The sequence below is a fragment of the Pleurodeles waltl genome, chromosome 9 (genome assembly GCF_031143425.1).
Source record: "Pleurodeles waltl isolate 20211129_DDA chromosome 9, aPleWal1.hap1.20221129, whole genome shotgun sequence".
Classification (NCBI taxonomy): domain Eukaryota; kingdom Metazoa; phylum Chordata; class Amphibia; order Caudata; family Salamandridae; genus Pleurodeles; species Pleurodeles waltl.
The window spans coordinates 233,134,660-233,158,260 of NC_090448.1; the positions used below are offsets into that span (position 1 = coordinate 233,134,660).

The following is a 23,601-nucleotide window of genomic DNA, read 5'->3' on the forward strand; positions in this document are numbered from 1 at the left end:
GGGGGGTGGGGGAGACCCCTATCAGTGCCAGGGAAGGAATTCCCTGGCCCCGATAGTGCCTACCGCCATGGTTCGCATGGCGGGTCCCGAACGCCAGAAACCGCGGCGGTAAGCAGGGTCATGATACCGTTGGCGGTCTTGGGTCGACCGCCGGACCGGAGTGCGCAGACTCCAGCCCCTCGGTCATGACCGCCGTGGCTGTCGGAGTGGGGAAGTGGCGGTCGGTCGCGGCGGGGACCGCCGCGGTCAGAATGCCATTTTTAATACCGCTGGTCTGTTCGCGGTCCGACCGCCGCCTCTCCGCCGACCGCCAAGGTCAGAATGAGGCCCATAGTATTGTGTTTTATGTGTCCTAACAGTGAAATATTGCTAGATTCGTTTTTCACTGTTGCCCCTCTCATAGGTTAACACGGGGGCTACCTTTAATTCTGATTAAAGTGTAGATTCCCTTTGGGAGTGGATGGACATGTGGAGTTTGGGGTCACTGAGCTCACAATTTTAAAATACACCTTTTAGTAAAGTTGATTTTAAGATTGTGTGTTTGAAAATGCCACTTTTAGAAAGTGAGCATTTTCTTGCTTATACCATTTCTGTGTCTCTGCCTGTTTGTGGATTCCCTGTCTGGGTCAGTTTGACAGTTGGGCTGGTTGCACCTCACACTAGACAGTGACAAAAAGGGAGCTGGGGTGTAGTCTGCATTTCCTGATGAGCCATCTGTGCTAGGAGGGAGGGGAGGAGTGGTCACTCACACCTGAAAGGACTGTGCCTGCCCTCACACAATACAGTCTCCAACCCCACGGTGTGTTTCTGGGGCCTGGCCTGAGCAAGGCAGTATTTCACATTCAAAAGAGACTTTACTTTGAAGTAGGCCTACTTCAAATAAGAAAATGGGTATAAGAAGGGCACCCAAAACCACAGACTTTAGAACACTTCTGGAAACCAAGAGGAACCTCTGCCTGGAGAAGAGCTGAAGAGCTGAGGAAGAAGAGCTGCCCTGCCTGTGACTGTGCTTTGTGGAGCTATCCTGCAGTTGCTGCTTCTGACAGAGTAAGAGGGCAAAGACTGGACTTTGTGTGCCTTCCATCTTGTGAAGATCTCCAAGGGCTTGATTTAGAGCTTTCCTCCTGTTGTTTAAAGTCTCAGGGACAGCAAAGACTTCTCTCTGCCAGCACCTGGAGTCTCTGGAGAGACTCCTACTCTGCCCTGTGGTGCCTATCCAGTTCCTGGGACCCTGGAAGGAGAAGTTGGCAGCCTAATAGGAAGAAATCCACGCACAGAATGCCGTATAGGGAAAAGATCGACGCAACTTCGATCTGCGTCTGGGAAATCGACGCACCGCCATCTTCACGGCTGAAAATCGACGCTCGCCTACACGCAACGGAAGAATTGACGCACAGAGCTGGAGAAACGACACACAGCATCGCTGATGGAGGCTGGGGAGATCACAACCCACACTGGTGGTTGTTGGATCATCGTGCAGCTGGATTTCCGACTGAAATACTGTTGGGTGTGTAAAAACAACGCAAGGCCTGCCCGGACCTGAGATTGCTGACCGGATCGACACATCGCTCTCCTGCGGAGAGAAGAAATGACACGCCCGACCCTACGAAAGGAGAAACGACGCAAGGTCTCGCTCGTGAGTGAAATCGACACAACGCAAGCCCTTTTTGACACACACTCGTCCGTGCAGGGTATTTTTGACACCCTCAAGGTACATTTTCACGCTAACAGTGTGTGTGTTTAAAACTACATGAAGACTCTTTTTGCTTTTTAATTGATAACATGACTTGTGTATTGTGGATTTTTGTCGTTTTGGTCTTGTTTTGTTTAGATAAATATTCTCTATTTTCTAAACCTGTGTTGTGTCATTTTGTAGTGTTTTTATTAAGTTACTGTGTGTGTTGGTACAAATACTTTACACCTAGTACTCTGAAGTTAAGCCTACTGCTCGTGCCAAGCTACCAAGGGGGTAAGCAGGGATTAGCTGAGGGTGATTCTCTTTTATCCTGACTAGAGTGAGGGTCCTTGCTTGGACAGGGGATAACCTGACTGCCAACCAAAGACCCCATTTCTAACATTGGTGATCAGCGGATGAGATTGGACTTGTATTTGTACTTGACATACAGTAATTAAGTGTACACTACTGTTTTGAGTTCAGACCACTACGTGACCACATTCTACTTGTCTTTTGATTTTGCTTTTTTTCTTTGGGACTCCTTTTTGTTCTACTCCCATATTTTGGTGACCTCTTTGTTGATTTTCGAACTTTGCACTTGTTGCCGTCATGTCTCAATCTGAAGATGCAACAGCTGGAGCTGTGTTTGAATTAGGGAAACTGAAGAGGTACTCAGTTGCTCAGTTGAAACAGTTCTATAAAGAACCTGCCTGTCCTGTTAAGAGCTCCGCAAGGAAGGGGGTGGTGCAAAAGGCACTGAGGGCCTGGGTGACAGTCAAGGAAGCTGGGGGGCACACAGAGGATGATGATGAGGAAGTGCAGAGTCTACACTGTGGTGTAGTGGAGGTACATGTTACACCTGGGGGAAGGGTCTCCAGGATAGGTAGCAGTGTCTCATTTAAGGGTCTGACTCCTGAAGAATTGCAGGACAGACGTGCAGAGAGGGAGCACCAGAGGGAGTTGGAGCAAATGAGGATGGACTCAGAGGTAAAAAAGATGATTTTGGCTTATGAGCTAAAACTGAAAGAGCTGTAAGTCAGGAGGGCTGAGTCCAGCTGGAATGATGGCAGCAACAATTTTATATCCAGTGCTGCTGAAGAAGTGCACATGCCCAGAGATGTGGTGCCCTACTTGAAGGAGGGAGTTAACATACACCAGGAGCTTCAGAGGTATGAGGTAGCTCCAGTAATGCACAGGGTCCCTGAAGTGGATTGGGGAACTGGCAGAGGTTAGCTTAGGGTGATTCTCTTTTACCCTGACTAGAGTGAGGGTCCTTGCTTGGACAGGGGGTAACCTGACTGCCAACCAAGGACCCCATTTCTAACACCTATTTTTCACTCTTTATATTTCATCAAATGAATTGCTGTATTCCCGGTATACAATGAAAACCCATTGTGAGGTGCAGCTCAATTATTGGCTCTGGGTACCTAGGGTTCTTGAGTAACCTACAAGCCCTGTATATCCTCGCAACCAGAAGAGTACAGCAGACGTAACAGTATATTGCTTTGGAAAATCTGATATCGCAGAAACAAGTTACAGAGTAAAACGTGGAGAAAAATGTCTGTTTTTTCACCTCAACTTCAATATTTTTTTTATTTCAGCTGGTATTTTCTGTGGGAAAGCTTTGTAGGATCTACACAATGACTCCTTGCCGAATTCAGAATTTTGTCTACTTTTCAGAAATGTTTAGCTTTACGGGATCCAGCATTGGTATCACACCCATTTCTGTCACTAACTGGAAGGATGCTAAAAGCACAAAAAATGTAAAAATGGGGTATGTCCCAGTAAAATGCCAAAATTGTGTTGAAACATGTGGTTTTCTGATTCAAGTCTGCCTGTTCCTGAAAGTTGGGAAGATGGTGATTTTGTCACTGCAAATTCTTTGTTCATGCCATTGTTAGGGGAAAAACCACAAGCCTTCTTCTGCAGCCCTTTTTTCTCAATTTTTTTTAAAGAAATTTTAGCTGTATTTTGGCTAATTTCTTGGTCTCCTCCAGGGGAACCCACAAACTCTGGGTACCTCTAGAATCCCTAGGATGTTGAGAAAAAGGGACGCAAATTTGGCATGGGTAGCTTATGTGGACAGAAAGTTATGAGGGCTAAAGGGTGAACTGCCCCAAATAGCTAAAAAAGGCCTGGCACCTCAAGTGGAAAAGGCAGCGAAGGGGTTCAAACATTTTTATAAAAATGATGGTGTCAAGGGCTGGCTTAAATGGAGTAATGTAGAGGTCAAAAAACCCAGGGTTCATAACACAAAAAGTATAGGGTAAGGGCTGCATACATGGGGAATACGATTCAGAATGTTCACAATTAAACGAAGGAGAGGCATACAGTTCCTTTTGTACGTGGTGGTCCAATTCTGCTATAGGTAATGTAAAGTCATGAATCTCCCTCCAGGGCACAAAAACGAAATGTTGACAATAAAACAACAACTTTCCAAGTCCCTAGGTCGAAAAGCAACTTCTTCACCGAGTTTCATTTGGATGAAAAAATAGTTACAAACAGGGCGCTAATACTTAAAGTAGTTAACGGTGTCAACTTTGGGGAATGCTTTACTCTGAAATCAAGGGTACTGGCTGTCATAGCAACGAGCACATAATCCATAACTGAGAATGGTAACGCATTATCCGTAGTGAAAAGGTAAAGGAAAAGCAGGGACTATAAAGCTATTACCGTCAATATTTTCAGTAAAGTCTTTAGTGTTTTTTTCGCTCACTGTATTTAGTTTGTTACTCATTATATTAAGGTGTTGACTAAGTTTCCTACTGGATTTAGACTGTGCATGTATAAAACAATTTTACTTTGCCTACTGTTGAGAAACGACTGTTACTGGAGTACTGTAGCCCCTTTAAGTAGAATTCTCCATTATCAATGTTGAAAAAATTAAAATTAAAGAAGATCCCTTTGACTACACCACGCAGCCACAATGGACATCTGTACTGCAATTGAAGATCAGACACAATTAGCCTGTCAGCAATGGCTATGTTTCCTACAGTCATTTGCAAACAGACCTGCATTCAGGAGTATAGCCAATACTTTATCAGACATAACATAAACTACCATCATTCCAATTGATTTATTTCACCATTCCAAAGTTAAAAATAAGGACACTGTTTTATTATATTCTGATTTTTAAGATTTACTTACGCTTAGCAAACCCGTCCCCTGGATAAATGTACCGATTATAGACATCCATAATGTACACCCTGTTGTCTTCTAAGAAATCTCTCTCGTGGCCGTTGCCCTATAAAACATTGACAAATGATAGGTTTTTATAAATTATAACATGCTCGCGGGCAACTGTGAAGACAAGTTATATCCAAGACAGTGTAGAACAACTCTACCCAATAGTTTCTGGGAGTCAGACAGCACTGATTCTTGTTCTACATGAACATACTGAAAGTGTATTTTATTTTGTTCAGCTACAAACGGGTTCTCTGTTTATAATAGCTCACGCTTGTATGTTTAAGAGTAAATCTAGTTCAGGAACAGTGGTCATCTTAATGCTGGATCCTAACTAACACCCAAAACTCAAACTTCCCACTCCTATTTCTGTGACATTGTGGAATATTCACTAAAATCAGACGAAGCTTTGTGACACAAAACAGTTCCCTAAGCCCTTTATACTTCCATTTCATGATGGGGGGTGGGGTCTGTTCTAGCCAAATGGCACTCTCCTCTGTCTGGCAATTCAATCCAGGTCTGGCCAGTTCTGCTTCTACAAATAAATTGGCTCAGGCCTCCCACAGGACAGAGCCATCAGAAAGTCTGCTCTGATCTTGCCTCCTAGACTCAGAATGGGAGAGATGTGACACGTCTATTCCCTTTTATGAGCCCGTTGATTTCTGAACCTGGGCTAAGCCTTGGCAGTTAATGTATCATATCCCATTTCTGCTAATCACCTCCTGGTAAATGGAAACTCATTTTGCCCATGACGTTTTATGACCATATTAGCCGTACAAAGCAGTCTTTGATTCTGATCCTATATATATAAACATAAATGTTTCAAGTGAATCTCAATATCACATTTCTTCACTAGTGTGCAATCTGCAAATTGGCTGACCCAAAATAAAAATTATATATTCAAAATGAGGAGTAATGTGTTTATCATTGGCTATCATTTTCCAGATCTGTACTCTGCACAAGGCACCTATGAACATAAAGCTGAATTAGTAACACAACATTTTTGTCCATTTGTAAACAAAATGGCACATATGCTAAATAAACTGTGCACATTTGGCTGGTCCTATCAATGGCAGAAGCTTGACGAGGGAAAAAAGGCAGTAGAGGGCAGCCTTGTCTATAATAAAGGAGAAGAGAGATACGTACTGCTATTGTTAAAACGGTGTCAAGGTCTACGAGTACAAACCAACCAGTTAAGTGAGATTTTTGTACATATGAATATGTATAAACAAAGCTGAAGAAGTTAGAAAGACTGGTTATCAAACTGACATTTATGAGTGATGGTACTGGCATTTGTGCCTTGTTTCTCACCGTGGATCTGGAGTTTACCATGAGGATACTGAGTAACTTCTATACTTATTCAGATAAAAATTGTATTCGGTTTCTGGGTGCTTCAAAAATCATGGTTCTTGAGTTGAGGGTTTCAGGGTCGCTTTACCATCTCTTGCAACTATTGACATTTTAGGATTAAGATATATCCTAGCAGGACAGGTTAGAAATGTAGGGATTGTTTTGACTCTGATGCCACTTTTAAGCCAAACGTAGAAGCTGTACTCAGGCATTGGTTTTAAAATATCACACAATTCAAAACTCTACTGCATCGCGCAGGATAACTGTGCATCGGTTGTTATACCACTTTGCATGCCTGATTGGATTATTGCAATGTCTTCTCTGCTGGGCTTTTATGTAATTGGTTGCCCAGACTTCAAATACTTCAAAAAAGCAGCCGTTCAGGCAAACTTTGAAAAGAATGGAAAGGGTCAGATCTCTCCAGCACATCGAGCTCTCTGAACTAGCTCTTGGTTAGGAAGTGTCACTTGAAAACTTGTGCTTGGTGCCCAAATACACCAGCAAACCTCCAGCTGTTTATCTTCCGAAAGTAAGCACAGAGTGTATTTCTAAGACCATTGCGGTAGACTCCAGAAACGTTTGGTGGTACCCATACACAACCTTAGCTCTCTGGGGGTGAGTGAGTGCCTCTCATCACATGGTTAACTTTTGTGAAACTAACTGCTGTTAAAAATCAGGCTTACCCCTTTACTCTGAAGCACTTGTAAAAAATTAGACCTACAGTGGGGTTAAGTGGGTAACAAATACTGCCACTCACAAACATTTTGATTCATTGCTGGCACAGAGGGATTCCATCATTTGTGCAAAGGCCAGGAAATACATTGGTTTCATGCCTAATGCTAGGTAAATATAAGAAATATTTCACCTGGCCTCAGACACTGATAACATCAAGGGAAGTCACAACATGAAAGATGATGTAAGTTCAATATGTGTGAAATTAATGAGATAAATAAAGACTCTCATTAAAGTATTTAAAGGATTATCTTAGTTAACAGTTTAATTGTACCTAAGATACCTATAATACTGCTATACCAAGCTATCTGTTACCCCTTCCTTTTGCAAATGCTCTTCCATCGTGTATTGGGGCTGTGTAGGAATAATTTGATATAGGCTGCTGCTATTTAATTCAAATGCAGGAGCGTGCTGCCGTAATATAGCAGGAATATTAAAATCCTATATCACGGGTCCTGCCATGATAGACAAGAGGTGTGCAGGTTTCATACCCAATTCTATGTCAGAGCCGTGACACCATGTGCTGGGTGCAATACATCATGTGCCATGTAGACTGGCGTAACATGGTAGGGGTGCTGCCGTTTTGTCATTGGAGTCCTGGCATCATATGCCAGGGTTACAGCTGTCATGGGGTGAAGCAGAGGGCAGCCGCTACTCTCTCTACTCCCTGACCCTATATTCCATAAACACTAAAATGAGTTGACCTGAACAGAGACGGACTATGCTGCGTCTCTTAGGGATGTTGGAGCATTGAAGCTCCTTAATCCTGCTGTCTAGCCTCGAAAACCACAAGATCCCTGGAAGACATGTGGGAAAATAGCAACTATTGCACTCTCCCTTTCACCAGCTTCCAAGCTGTTCCAGCACTAGGCCAAAAGGGGGGAAGCAGTGGAAGAAAATGAGAAAATGCTCATGATGTGCTGGCACAGCGCACACTCCAGCCCCACAATAGGAAACCACAGGGCAGCTGATGGCAGCCTGCATGGGAGCTTCTAGATGATTCAGGACTACAGACTGTTTTCACTTAAGCTGCCACTTTTATGAGTAATGTGGCATTTCGTAAAAATGGTTCCTTTATTAGGTTACACAGCATCCATAACAGTATCTAAGAGGCAAAAGAATAGACAAGAGATGGGAAACATTCTAGAAAGCCGTATGAGCTCCAAAAACACATTTGCTATCTCCTGCTCTGATGTGTTCTACACCAGAGCTAGATTGGGGAATTTAAAGGCACCAGTTGCAAACTCTAGCATCTCCCATTTGGATCTCTTTATTGAAATCCAGTCTTCTGAAAAGGTCTTAGTCTAGTATGTTGTATGCATATGTGCCATGAAGCGACCAATAACAGTTGTGATGGGAAACCTGGCGTTCAGCAGTCTAAAGCTTGTTACTGACCTTCCAGACAGACTGCCTGTATGATGAGTGCTCATTTCACTATATTTATCCTCATTATGGAGTAAGTGGACTTCAGGAATGCCGAAAGAGTGTAAAGGATTGTGGCTGGACTAACAGATAATTGAAGCAACAGGTATTCCAGGCTGGAGTGGACCGGAGACCATAAACAGTGGCTGTAAGGAAGGATTTGTGCTTTTGCGAACCTTATGCGGGTAGACAGCACTCAATGTAACTGTTTGGTCACATAACTGCATACTTCAGGGTTAAGCTAGCTGGTGGCCTGGTAATGTTCTGCAGTGTTTTTCAAGTGTGCAATTAAATGAGAAACTGTTTGCCTCGCTGGGACAGGACTGTGTTGCCCTGCACCCTCCTGGTGTCTGCCCTTCAAAATGATGACTCACTGCTGGAAATTAATGCTCACTATCCCTTGAGTCTGTCCTCATCTTGTTATTCTTTTAATTTTAATTTGTGGCCATGACACCTACTCAGGCTAGAAGACCCACCTTCAACTGGTGGGGAAGGAAAATAATTGTTTACAGCATGCAAGGTGAACTGCAAGAGTTTCTGCTCCCAGTGTGGAAGGGTCTCTCTGCTAACCTGCCTATGGTCTAGCACACCAAGTTGTTACTGGGAAGGACAGAGAGTAGGCTCCCACATCCACAGACATGCCACTTCCGTGTCCATTGGCAAAAGGATCCGGTGGTGGTGCCATGTCTGGAACAATTTCCTATGGAATTCCCACAAGATGTTCTCTTGTGATCGCACCATTTTAAATGGAAATGTGATGTATCATGACTATTGCTGCATATAATAAAGTATGCTGGCAGAGGCCAGAAGTGAAAAATATTGGGTATTATTTGATAATATACTATCTGACTTCGTAATTTGTGAATGAGTTCATTTAGGTTACATTTTGAGATCTTTACTTGACTGCAAATTATTTAGTGTGTCAATTAACAATTGCATGTTTTTTAATTCTTTGGTAGTTGTTTAAAGCTGCGTAAAATTAGAAAATCAAATACCCTCTTTGCGATCTTGTCTGTGGCTCTTTGGAGAACGGGTTGTGCAGTGTATGAGGTTTGTCATTATCGGTCTATCAGTGAAATATTATTATTATTAATAATATATCTTTTGGGATAATATATCAATAAAACATACACCCATCATGTCAGATTTTCACCTTATTAACATGTTCTCAGGGTTACCTTCACCACAGTTCAGTGGCGTGTAAGACAACCATTTTATCATAGGCGTTGCATACATGGGACAAAAAAAACACAAAAAATGTCTGATTCAACTGAATGAAGACAGTTGATACAATTGCCAGACTTTGCGAATGACTGACACCTGGACCATGTAAATGAGGCAAGAGGAAGCATAATGTACAGTGCTTTTGCCATTGCCTGTTTGATACTATTCAAGTAAACTGGGGTACAAGATGAATAGCCAGAAAGATCGCTGTAATGCTGCCCGAGCCTGGATGATTCCTCTTCTCGGAGTTCAATATGCAGACCTTATGACGTGTGAGGACCCTGATTTGATCACTTCATGTGTGGTTCATATAAGAGCGAGCCCCAGAACACGTAGAGGGTGGGGGGCATGTTTGCACCAGCTTAGGTTTCTACCTCCCTGTGGTTGCAACATATCCCTCAGGGCATCTCCACAAGACTTTAGCTCTGGGATACTCCAATTTCTAGCCCAATACAACACTGGTCTCAGTCTAGTAAGAGCTGTGATGTCTTCAAACCAAAGGTCTACACATGGTAGAATATTCAACGTATCTGTGGCTGCCTTAAAAGATTTTGTACAAATCGATTTTCAAAGGTAGATGATGTGGTGATGTTTCCTGTTGACAGGAAGTACTAGTGCGCATTTATCCTTGAAACAGGTTCAGGTCAGGAATACTTGGAGTATTATAGGGTATTTAGCACATAACCTTACTTCACCCCAAAACCTACTGCTGTGATTTTGAATGTCTGCAGTCCCTCATAATTCTGTTCCGTTTAATGCAACATTTTGTCCTTGGGCTTAACAGATCCTTAATGCCTTGTATCCCTGGGATTAATGGAACAATGTTGCCATTTCATGTTTCTGTAAGTAACACACGCAGGTATTTCCAAACTCAATGAAGGTTAATTATGCCAAACTCTGAAAGACAAATGGTTGAGGTGGTCTTGTTAAAAGCAGGCCTGTGACTTGCAGGTTTCAAACAGATGTCAGCAGCGCTCTTACAAACTATGGTGGCTGGAAGGAGAAACTTAGCATAAATGGACATAAAATGTATGATACACATGTGAATATAATGTGTGTATTAAGCTACTGAGCCCAATTATAATTTACCCTGAATTGTGATCTGGAACCTAAAGATTTAAAATGATGTATGAATCTATATGTTTAATATACACTACATAAAATAAATCCTATACCGTCAATGTACATTTAGAATACTACCACAGAAAAGGCTGCCATACGTTTCCTTCCTCAAAATGAAATATCTATAGAAAAAAATATGACTTACCTATTAGCAATGAACGCAGTACCCTATTATATACAACTGTTTTTCTTTACACAATAGTGACATCTATTTCCACTCACCTGGTGTGCATCCAGATCTATTATGGTGGCTTTGGAAACTCCTTCTACTCTTTCAAATAAAAACTGAAATAAAAAACACAGACTATAAAAATCATACTGACAATGTAGGTGTAACAAAGGTACAATTGTGAATTAATTGTAATTTACATGGTTTCCTTCCTGTGATGAGCAATATTATGAAACATTTTGAGGCTAAACCAGCTCTCGAAAACATCAAATCAGGTGATCGCTTATTAAGTATAATCTGCATATATAGGGGGTAATTTCGACCACGGCGGTCTTTTCACAAGACCGCTGAGGGACCGCCGTGCTTAAGACCGCCAGTGGTGGCGGTTTTCCGCTCGGCATATTATGACTGCTGGCAGCCCTCCGTCCTTTTCCGGATGGAGAGCCGCCAGCAGCCATACTGGCGGGCGGCGGGGAAGTGGAGGTTGCTCCACCTCCACCGCAACGTCAACAGAACAACGCCCACCGAATCACGTTCTGTGATTCGGCATGGCGGTGTTCTGTTGATGGTGTGCTGGCAGCGGAACAGCCCCCATGGATCCCGTCCCCTCCCTGAAGATCAACGGACAAGGTAAGTTGATCGTCCGTTAGGGGAGGGGGTGGGGGGGTGTTGTGTGATGTGTGGGTGCATGGGGGTGTGCGTGTGAGTATGTAGAGGGGGTGTGTGAGTGCGTGTATGCATGCGGGGGTGTAGTGTGAATGGAAATGTGTGCGTGTCTGTCTGTATGTATGTCTGTATGGATGTGTGCGTGTATGTCTGAATGAGGGTGTGCGTGTATGACTGTGTGTGTGTCTGTTGGCATGTTTGTTCGTGTGTGTGCGGGAATGTGTGTTGTGATGTCAGGGGTAGGGGTGGGGAGGGGGGTCCTGCCACCTTTAGGGGGTTGCATAGGGGTGGGGGGTGTTGGGGACGGACTCGGGGGAGGGGGTGGGGGGTGTCGGAGACCCCTATCAGTGCCGGGGAAGGAATTTCCTGACACTGATAGTGCTTACCGCCATGGATTTCATGACGGTTCCAAACCCCATGAAATCCATGGCGGTAAGCTGGGTCATGATACCGCCGGCGGTCTTGTGACGGCCGCCGGGCTGGAGACCCAAGTCTCCAGCCCAGCGGTCGTCTCCGCCATGGCGGTCTGATCAGAGAAGTGGTGGATGACCATGGCGGTAACCGCCATGGTCATAATTCCAAATTTTTTACCGCCAGCCTGTTGGCGGTAAAACCGCCACTTCTCCGTCAACCGCCGGGGTCGTAATGACCCCCATAGAATCAAATGAAACTAGATGGAATGACTACAAGGTGTGCCATAATAACACCACAATAACATTGAGAAACCATAATCATATTTTTTCAATTTTTTGCTACTTTAACAACAATGAAGAAACCATATTAAGGAATCCGATAATACTGAAAATACGGAACCAACCCTAACTTTAACCCTTACCATTAATGTAACCCTAATACTTGTCCCATTTCACTTACTGTGACCCTAAACTAACTACTAACTCTAACCTATTCCTAACCCACAGACTCACCCCAGAAATATTGCTAATATAACCCTCTCACTATCACTAACCCTGGCGCTTCCAATTGCCCAATCCTAATCATACCTATTTAATGCATTACTCTATACCTAATTTTACATATAACCCCTTTCAACTAAAGTTATACAGCTTTTATAAAATATTTTCAAAATGTATTTGTCTTTTATTATTTTGTTACAGCATTTCTTGACTTTGGATTTAAGTGTATGTCATGTCTTGTATTCCTCATTGCCACAGAATGCACAATGCAGGAATCTTTTTGAGAGATCTATGGCAATCAGGGGTTACTGGGCTCAAACTGTAACCGTAAGAGTCTTTTACCTTTGATGTCCTGGGGATACCATACTGTTCGACAAAAAAACTAAATATCACCCGTTAAAACATGACTCCCAGGGTGGCGAGGCAGAGCTACCCAAGGCTTGCTGAGAAAGGTGGTATGGGGCAGAGTCTCAGGACTCAATAAAGCTGTTAAGAAATCATTGTCCTACTAGTACTATTACTTAATAAAAAAAAGTACTTTCATCAAGAGATACAGTTAAATAATACACATGGAAATGCAGAGGGTAGATGGCACACTTTTGTCCCTGAGGAAATGTACAGGTAGGGTGCACCTAAGTTAAGACTTCCCAGACGGCTTACAGCCAGCAGTAGAACCTCAATGTGAAACTACACTAGCTGCCAAAAGGCTTGTGGGGGTACATTCTTCACCCACTCTCCCAGGGATAAAATTATAACAATGATGGCAAGTATGCATTTCCTCTTACACTATCTTTTTTTTAGATGTCCTCGAATTTTCACAGAGCTACGTAACTGTCACTTCACAGGCTCTATATTAGAAGTCCCTACATCACAGTTGAGTTTTAAAACCTTTACTTCACAGGTTTTAGCTTTGCAGGTAAGTTAATTTAAAAAATTTTAAAGTCCCCTAGTTTTAACAAAATGTATATATTTATATGTGAATATGTACGTATTTGAGTATATTTAAGCTTGTCAATGAAACATCCCAGGACACCAACTGGGGATCATTGCTCCATCCGTATACTCGCATGAAGACTGAGTTTAGATTGAAAGGCCTAACTGTGTGACCGGTTTTAGGTGTCCCTGTGCTACTGTGCGATACCTCCCAGACTGCTCAAGTCACATTTTTTGTATTCTAGTGTCAAAAGGAAGACAAGGACGGGATAGCAACTTCCTGTCAGGGAGACCAAAAGCAAGAGTCCCTTATTCGGCTACCTCGTAGCCTGTTGGTGATAACACGTCTTCGGCTACCTCGTAGCCTGTTGGTGATAACACGTCTGGAAAAAAACATCAGGAAGTGTGACATACCGTCTCTATACTTCGAAATAGTCCTCTTTCTCCTATCCTCCAAAACCTAAAGGTCGGTTCTCTTCAAAAGACTGCAAATGCTTTAGAGCAATTCACAGAGCTGTTTGACAGCCTCTTTCCAACATGTACTGGCTGCAGTTAATAATTTATCCTTGTATCATAAGAAAGTTCGTTGAAATAAATGAACATGATCTTCGAATAAAGCAATATAAAAACAGGACAACAGATCATCAGATTACTTGAGCTATCATTACTTTTTAATAATTGACTTACATTTTACTTTGACTTAATGGTACACTTGTACCAACATTTTGGGGAGTGCTGGGTTATCTCTATAAAATGTGCATTTTGTGTCCCTTCCACATACAAGAGATTCAAAAAAGATTTATTAGCTGTAGCCCTCATCCTGCCAGATATACATAGGATACATATACATGCCACATTTATGTCTCAACTGGATAAAACGAAAGACTTGGATGCAGGGACTAAAACATGCAAAGAAAATCTGAGGGATGCTCATGATGTGCCCCTCCCACCTACATAGCCCTGTTCTCAAACTGCTGCAAAATAAGCAAACTGCTCGGATAAGATAAACAGATTAGGGAAAATGGAAAGCAAGATAAAAAGTTAAGAAATACTTGAAGGGGATTAGAAGAGCTATAGAAAGGGACTGGGTTGGACAGACAGAAAAATATTGCGTACAGGCTGAAGATGTGCGTAGCACACCTCTCAGGAAGACATTTTAGGTTGAGCGCAAGTGCTCTGGCCTGTTGTAATCTGTGTTTGGGCTTTTAACCACGCCCACCGCACACCCATCACTATCACTCATTCATGGGCTTGCCCTTCAAAAATTCTTTGTTATAATTGGTAAATGCTTTATGTTTGTCCCTCCTTGGGGCTGTTTTGTTACCACCTTGGCCATCGACCCTGTTACATGGATAATTGCAAGTTTGCCGATGCATTTGACTGCGACAGAACTTTTTTTCCTTTTGTGTCCATCCTTCGTGCTCGTGCTCATGGTGGCTGTGGTGCTTTGAATTGGCTTGTTTTGCTTGAAAACAAAATGCTCCAGTCAACCAGGACTCACAAAGAGGCTGCTGCGAGGGAATAGCGACATGGGGGATTACAAGCACCATTAGGTTCCGCGGGAGCAGGGAAGAAGGATCAAGTAGCAACACAAATGAGTGAGTCAGTCATATGTGAACCACTTATATTCAATTTGAATGATATGGACTGCAAGTTACCTTTCGAAGCAAGTCCGAACTATGGGCCTGATTTATATTTCGGCAGACTGGGTACTCCATCACAAAAAATGCCATAGGATATCAAGCACATGCCGTAATACAGGGGGAGGAACTCCTGTCACACGTGTGACAGAGTATCCCAGCCACCAAAATATAAATCAGGCCCAAAAAGTAAAAACCCTGCCACATTGAAAACGACAAAAAAAGGATTCCATTCTCAATGCAACATATGTATAGGCTTTCCTGTTTCAGGTTTAAACCAATCATAACTGATAAAACCCCACCATGAGGAAAGTATGGCCTTATTATCAGTGAAAACATATAAACACTTATTAACACCATAAAATCCACAAACTAAAATATTTTTCAATCAAAATAAAGTGAGAGAGAAGATGTCATTGTTTATAAGATCCTGAAAGGACCAATACAATGTGACTTTGTTATACAATGTTGCAGCAAGAAAGGCTGACATATGATTAGCCTACTCACATTCTGTTGTTTAGTGATATCACTTAAATGTTTATTTTTTCTTTTGCTTTTTCCTACTTTGTGCAGTGTTTAGAAGTATGTTTTCAAGTTAGATATATTTATTTTACACCCCATAGAGAATCAGGGAGTATTAAACCTATAGTTGATCTTTTGGCAGTGTGTAGTTTAGTCATAGCTTGATGAGAAGGCTGGCTGACAGGAATCTTGGCCAATAGGTACTTTTACATTTTCCCATAGACACAGAATGGGTAAAACCCTTTGACACATCAGGTCTCTTTGGTCACATCAATAATGATGGGAGGTCAAATGTAAAACACAACACATAAAGATTTGTCACATACCACAGCAGCACAAATATATAAATTCATATTTGCAAGGTGTCCCATTGTCATGTGTGAAAAGCTCAGCTAATCCTTTGGTTTTCGAGCCTTTGCCTACAATATTAACAGTACAATTTCAAGTCCCTGAATATAATGTGATCAGTTAAAAAGTTGGCAGTGCCCTTAAGAGTGACAGTTGACATGGGGACACTTGGCAGCTGTAAATCCGCATGCAGCGACAGCAGTACTGGTTTTATGCAGTCAGGCAAAGACAGAAGAAAAGCAGTGTCATGCATGCTGAAAGCATCACGTTTCAGGTGTTTTTCAATGCAGGGCTACAACTTAATTTAAATGCAGGACATTATGCTATTGGCAAGGTTGACCACCCTTACAGTGTCATAATATTTAATAAGTAGTGATTAGAAGACTTCTCAACTGTGTCAATCAATTGTTTATTAAAACACATTTGAATATGACACGTTCATACTTTCATCATCCACTAATAGTCATGTAAACCAGAGAGAATTAATAGAGACTGAGGCCCTCATTTTGAGTTTGGCTGGCAGAAATGGCCATCCACTAAACTTCTGTGGTCAGGTCGCTGCCAGTGCGGTGACCTTCCTGCAGCCCCTATTATGAGTTTCCCACTGGATCAGTGGGCAGAAACAGAGTTTCCACCCGCTGGCCCAGCGGGAAACAGACCACAACATTCTTGCGGGCGGCAATGTTGCGGTGCCCAGGGTGCAACAGCACCCGTCATGCTTTTAACTGTCTGCTAAGCAGACAGTGAAAAGCCCAGTGGGGCTGTCCATGGGGGCCCCTGCTCTGCCCATGCTAAGTGCATGGGCATTGCAGAGGCCCCCATGGGGCTCCCAGCACCCTGTCTCTGCCAGCTTTTACCTGGCGGTGCAAATGCCATGTAAAAGCCGGCGGAGAGGAGACTCATAATTCCCAGAGCAGCGCTGCTTGCGCTGCCCTGGCAGATTAAGACCGCCAGCACTGCCAGGCCATTGACCGGTGAAAAAATGACCGGTCCTAGGACCGCCAGACTCATAATGAGGGCCTGAGTGTAGGTGTTGATGGTCATGTGAAAGAGTCTGTGAGTGCAATACAAAGACTTCTACGTTTACCACAGTCTACTGTAAGTTCACTAGATATAAAACCAGTGGGAAGATGGTAATTAGCCTGCAACACTTCCTCTTTAGATTAAATGTGTATGTTATAAGAATCACTGCAAGAAACAATGTGTTGTAAAACCTGGAAAAACAAATATTCTCTATTCTGGGGTTTAGGCATCTGAATAAACATCTATAAGCATCTATTTCAAAAAGTTTGGAACACTGAGAATACACAACTGAAATTCACTAAAAATAAACACTGCATGCAGGAAAGCCTACAAATGTACAACAAAAATAATTTAATGTGTGATTATTCTGTCAAAGTTTGAGTTGTTAAATAATCCCTCATACACTTTAACACAAGTTCTCCATTGGAGTGGTAAAGATACACCATAACAACCAACAGAATATGGTGAGGGAGTAATACTCATCTCGGCTGAACCAAGATGTGACTGACAATGTCTCAGCCAAAGGCTGAAAAGGCTAATCAACAAAAGACAACGATTGAACTGGTCGTATTCAGAGCCACCTCTAAGTATATTAAAGTCAGTTGCCCTATTAATACTCAGACCTAAACATATATTTTATTTTGTAAGGTTCCTATAAAAACTACGGTCATCAAGAAGATGGGTAGAGAAAAATAAGCTCTTATTGGATAGGAGACAATACTGGACTGGAAAGGAGGTTTTGCTAGACTTAGAGCCTGATTTAGAGTTTGGCGGATGGGGTTACTCCGTCACAAATGTGATGGATATTTGGTCTGCTGGGTTACGTTCCCATTATAGCTTATGGAGATTGTAATATCACACTTAACTGGATGAATCTGGTCATTTATTTACTGCCACAGAATGCTAGCAGATCAAGATTAGGATACATAAAACAATTTTGAGACAGGTACATCACAAATATTGAAATCATCATATTGGGAACCTACAAATTACGTATCATCAAAGGTCCAGATTTATTGGGAGGCATTGGACATTATTACATGGGAAAAGGGTTCTAACGTCTGTTATGTTACTTATTACGAATGCATGCAATTTTTCGCTAGACATGCCAAAATATGGTGTGATTCTTATTTTCCATAGTAACCAACACCCATATGTCAAACAGCTATTCACAATGTACTTTGACAACAAAATGAGCTTATGCTCTTTCTTGATAAAACAAAATCAAGTGCTCTGTTTAGGCGACTAACGTGTTAGCCGACACTTCAATGTATGTATGCAGAACTTGAAATGTTGAGCAGAACATTGGTAAGTACCCTAAGACAGAGTTGCTGTTATCTTAGACCAAGGGTGGGCTGCCATCAAATGGTAAGTGCTAGAATACAATTGAAATGGGAATGTTGCCATTACATGACGTAAGTGAGCTGTCCTCAAATGTCATTGGTGTACTGACATCGCATGCCATAGGAGTGCTGACATTGCATGCCATTGGTGTGCTGACACTGCATGCCATTGGTGTGCTGACATTGAATGCCATTGGTGTGCTGACACTGAATGCCATTGGTGTGCTGACACTGAATGCCATTGGTGTTCTGACATCACATACAAGGAGAGTGTTTGTGTCATATGCTGCAAGTGTGCTGTCTATACAAGCAAGAGGTGGTCTACTACCTTATGCTAAATATAGAGGTGTTCCAATGCAAGGGCTGTGCTGCCACACTTTGACAGGTGGTAATGTATTCATGTGCATGGGATGTCTTTAGGTCTGATCTTAGATTAAAAATATATGCCAGAAGTACTGCTGTTAGTATGCAAGGAATTTAATACCATCTATCATCAGAGTTGCTTAGATACTGAGCGACAGGTGTACTGTTATGCTACTTTAGGATTGTGCTGCTATCTTAAGCGAGGAGAAGCACCACCTTATGCTGGAACATGTGCCCAAACTCTGTCAGTGGTGCTACCATCCTATGGCAGTTGTGTTCTAAACCTATTTGAGGATTGTTTTGTTATCATATGTTAGAGTTTGGCTGTCATTCAATGTCTGGATTATTTAAACCCCATATAGTAGGAACTTGCCATTGTATGCTTCAACCAAATATCAGGGTAGAGCCTACAAATGTCAGGGATTTGGACCCACCCACCCAACTCACTCATCTGGCCCTTCCTACCCAAAGAGCTAAAGCTTTTTATTACTAAGGTAGATCTGAGGACACTAGTATTTAGGTAGAAGCCCAGGAACTGAAGAGATGAGTAAGCCTCCTTTCTCAGGGACCCTGACCATGCTACCTCATATTCAGGATGAAAAGAATCATGGAGGCTGAATACTGTATTTCTGACTCTTCACATAGTAAATTTCTCTCCCTGGGCAGCAAAGCAAGTGAATGGGAAGAGGACTGCTTGTGTTTCAGTTCAGAGAGGACCTGGATTGGCAGTTAGGACTGGACGTTCCCATTTGAGCAGAAGCAAGAATAATTTGAATGTAGCTGGGTCTAATCTGAAGTGGTATGGTGGGCAAAAGAACAATGAGTTGGAATGTTACCCCAAGAGACTGCCACTGGTTAGACTTGTTGCAAGCATGCTCCCATCACATTTTTACTCTTTGAATTAGAAGAGGAGACTCAAGAATGAGGATCCCGTGACTTTGTTTTCCCACCTACTTCCTTGAGCAAGAACCCACATAAATCTGAAGAATGTCACCATCTGTCACCATACCACTTCCAAGCATGATGTCAAAGTCGAAATGGCAGTTTCTACTCCTTATATTTTCCAGTAACCAAATAAATGTTGCTCACAAAAACAAACACACAACAAGAACCAGAGAGAGGACAAGCAGGGTAGCAAGCCTGAGTCACTGAGGTGACAACTGCAATGTATGAAGCACAATGAGTGTTGGTATTTGACAGCCATCTAATACTGAATGAAAGAACTGTTGAGGTAATGATGTTTGAAAAGTTATCTCTGCTATTTGTGGAAATTAAAACTCAATAAACACATTTAAACAAAAAAAGATGGAGTACATAGTGTTATGGCTTAGGTTGTGATTACACTAATGGGGTGCAAAGAGAATGCACTGGTGTGGGAGAGCTAGCGTTCAGAGCAGACAACATAAGAATGTAACTATGTTTTGTCTACATTTTCCCTTCTATGTGACACAAATGTATCATGTATAACATCAAAATATACATTTTGTAATGTTGCATTAGGAGATACTGCCAAATATTCCAATGAATAAATTACAAAACATGATATTTATTGATCTACATAAAACATATTCTTACTTTAATGGTCAATGTGATATCAGCATATGCACAGAATCCCCCGCCTTTGTCACCTGAACAGTGATGAAATCCACCCCCTGAAACAGGAAACATTTTTAACCATTAAAAATTTTTTCAGTTACAGGTAGGGATTAATATACACTTTCATTTACTTTTAAGTGTTCAATGAAATGTACAAATGAGAACATGCTTGTATGCCAAAGCACTGACGATGGCCAGAATTTGGAGCAGTCTCATTCATTATGCACAGTACCCTGTTCTGCTCACAGACCATCCTTTCCCAACTCTCCTTGCTTGATATGATTTGCTAGCCTGCTGATGCCATTGTGTGTCACCTTCAATGAGGCACTACACAAGCGAAGAAGTGACAGAAGAAATAATAATCTGTTCCTGCTGAGGCTTCAGCTGAATGTGCAACTCCTATGGCCATCGGTCCAACTTCAGCCATGTCGCTTACTTTAAATTATGTGCTGGTATGTTTTACCCCTAGCATCACCAACAGCCCCATTCCATGCACGAAGGGGAACATGGGTACTGAGATTTGTGAGGGATACTCTGGTACTGCTTGAATACCGATAAGAGGAAATGTGAATCAGGAAAGCCCATCATGCATATACATATATATAGAACGTATTTCTATACACCTTACAACTGATGATACATATTAAACTTTTAATGGTGGTTCTACAAATGTGAGCCAATTAATACATAGACAGACAATTCTTTTCTGCTGCTTCATGAACTGCAACAGAAGCAAACCGGAGCAGCATTGGTCATGAGGTGCTCCTAATTCACATGAACTTTATATTCACCTCCATGTCAAAAGGGACTGAATTTAATTTTCAACTCCTTCTCTCTACCTGTCTCTGCTGGATCAGCAACAGTAGATTAGGGAATTAGTTTTTTTGCTATGGATGCTAGGACTGGAGTGAGTAAAAGTCTGAGACAGTCATTGTCATTGCTCTTATTTCATCAACACTGAAGGTATATTTGTGTGTTCCCTGTCGAATCCCAATGCTGCCATATTGATGATCTGTATCTCTGTTAAAGAAGTCACATGGTGGGAAATACCATTTAGAGGTGTAAGTGCCTAGGCCACCTTAATGGAGTTACTGGTCCAAAGATGGCATCTGCCACTCACCCCACCAAAAGAAGCTTTACTTTATGTCTCTGCTTGTTCAAACTTACTCTCACCTCTACTGATATCGTCAAATGGATGTTGTGCAGAGAAAAGGAGAGGAGTAATCAGTAATATGTATTTTTTTGGCAAAAGCCAGGGGGGAGAAAAATCCTGCGGGATTACTATAAAGTGTACAAAAAAGAATAAAGTGACTACTACTTTGACGCTGTGAGTGGCCACAAGAATTGTGGGATAAGAATGGTTCTCTTTAGAGATAGATTTAACAAATATTTTTTGTCTATGATAATCTAACTTCTTTTTGGACAGTCCGTACTATTCAGTAAACTACAACTGTATCAAAATAATGTAGCACACATCCTTTAACATCAAGGTAATTATACAAGGCAAGTTCAGAAACATTTAACAAAAGTTATTACAGCACAATTTACTTAATAGGAAAAAGATCATTCTTCAATCATGATAGAAATATATTTTGTTCAAGTTGTCAAAGGCTGTTTCAAGCAAAGGTTAGATACACTTTATACTTGTGGTACAGTTTTTTACTGTCAAGGCATATACAGCCTATTTTAGCTGATGACAATTTTTCTCAAATTTCTTCCAAGTCCGAAGCTAAGCGCCAACGGGGCCAAATCTACTTTTTGCATCCCAATCGTGCTTCATTGTGGTTACCTATATTGTTTTGACTTTGACCTGGTCTAACGCAACTAGATGTCTGCTTTGGATCTTTTAGGCACTCATTTTTACCTTAACCTTTAAAAAATCATACATCCTGTTATACTGGTTGAATTTTTGTCATCTTGGCACCAAATAATTTATAAAAATTTACTCTATTTTACTAAATTGGTGTGTGACATTTCTTGTGTTGTGTTTTCACTTTATTACTGTTTGTGTGCTGTGTAAATACTTTACACATTGCCTCTAAGTTTAGCTTCACTGCTTTGTGCCAAGTTACAATAGGGTTATGCACACGTTAATTTAGTGCCTTTAGTGGTTCACCCTTACGGGGTTGTAGTTGTTGCTTGAGCACAGTTAACACCCGATTCAGCCAACAACCCAATTTTTTACACTGCCCAATGCACATGACCTTGACCCATGACTTTATTATGGACTTACTTCTATAACAAGGTACATAACACTATCAATAGTCATAGACTATTTTAACAACATGGGACAATTTAACCTTCTGAAAATATACCTTCCAGTGTAGAACTGACAGGAATCTTCATTTGTGGGCATCATTCTTCTCCATGATTTCCCAAACATTATTGGTACTGAGAGAGGATTACAGTTCCTTTTTTGCTAGACTGAATTAACTAAAAGGATTGGGACCAAGCACTTCAAGTGCCCAAGTCACCAATCACAGACTGATGGTCAAACTGAGCATTCAAATAAATCCTAGTAACAATATTTTCATTGTTTTTGATGGGCCATCCCAGTGTTCGGCTTTAATGGATTGAGATGGTTGCATTTTCATATAATAAATCTTTGTATCATCTCTGCGATTCTACCAACCGATTACTTTTGAAACAGTGTTTCTAGCCACAGTTCCTTCGGTACCCTCATTGTTATATAATCTTCATGCAATACATAGAGCTTCCCATCACAATTTAGTTAAGGCAACAGCTGACTCTAAGTATTTTGCAGAACTCATCAAAGAAAGTTTCCTGAGTATGAAGTTGGGAGTAGTATGTGCTTGCCTCCTAAAAATGTAACCACTCCTGGTACTCACTCAAAGTTTACCACTCAATTCGTAGGACCTTTCTCTGTCATTTGAAAGACTTGAGAGGCAACCTAACAGGTAATACTCCTCTTTCATGGGCACATCCATTTGTTCCACATCTCCGATCCCAGGGTAAACTGCGGTTGCAAATGGTCCCAACAAGTGATCTCCAAATATGGTAGATAGATGGTCAGAGTATGAGGCTGAGGGATTTGTGGATTCCCATATGTCCTGAGGCCAATTACAATACTATGTTGCCTGGAAAAGGTATTTTATTTAAGAAAGGTCATGGGAACCCACTGATATCATCCATGCCCCCGATCTGAGAAGAAATATCATAGGCAGTACCAGTTAACAGCAGGACTACACAATGCTCCCTGGAAAGAATATTCTTTTGAGAGGGATACAATCAGGAATCAGGTTAGGTAACAGGCACAGAAGGGCTAGAAGCACTGGAACACAGGCCTGAGAAAGCTTAGATAGGAGAGAGCACTAATATACTAACTCCACAGAACGCACACACACTCATTTCCTAG

The 23,601-nt window shown here is 41.8% G+C and overlaps 1 protein-coding gene across 2 annotated transcripts in view; it reads right to left on the minus strand.

Moving 5' to 3' along the window:
• The window catches only part of HDAC11 (histone deacetylase 11), a 214,680-nt gene that overhangs the window by 81,511 nt on the left and 109,568 nt on the right, over positions 1-23,601 (minus strand). For both annotated transcript variants that reach the window (XM_069206617.1, XM_069206616.1), the window contains 3 exons: positions 20,205-20,281; positions 10,931-10,993; positions 4,823-4,919 (listed from right to left, as the gene is read on the minus strand). In XM_069206617.1, the coding sequence (XP_069062718.1) occupies positions 4,823-4,919; positions 10,931-10,993; positions 20,205-20,281 (237 nt within the window). The remainder of the gene's footprint in view (positions 1-4,822; positions 4,920-10,930; positions 10,994-20,204; positions 20,282-23,601) is intronic.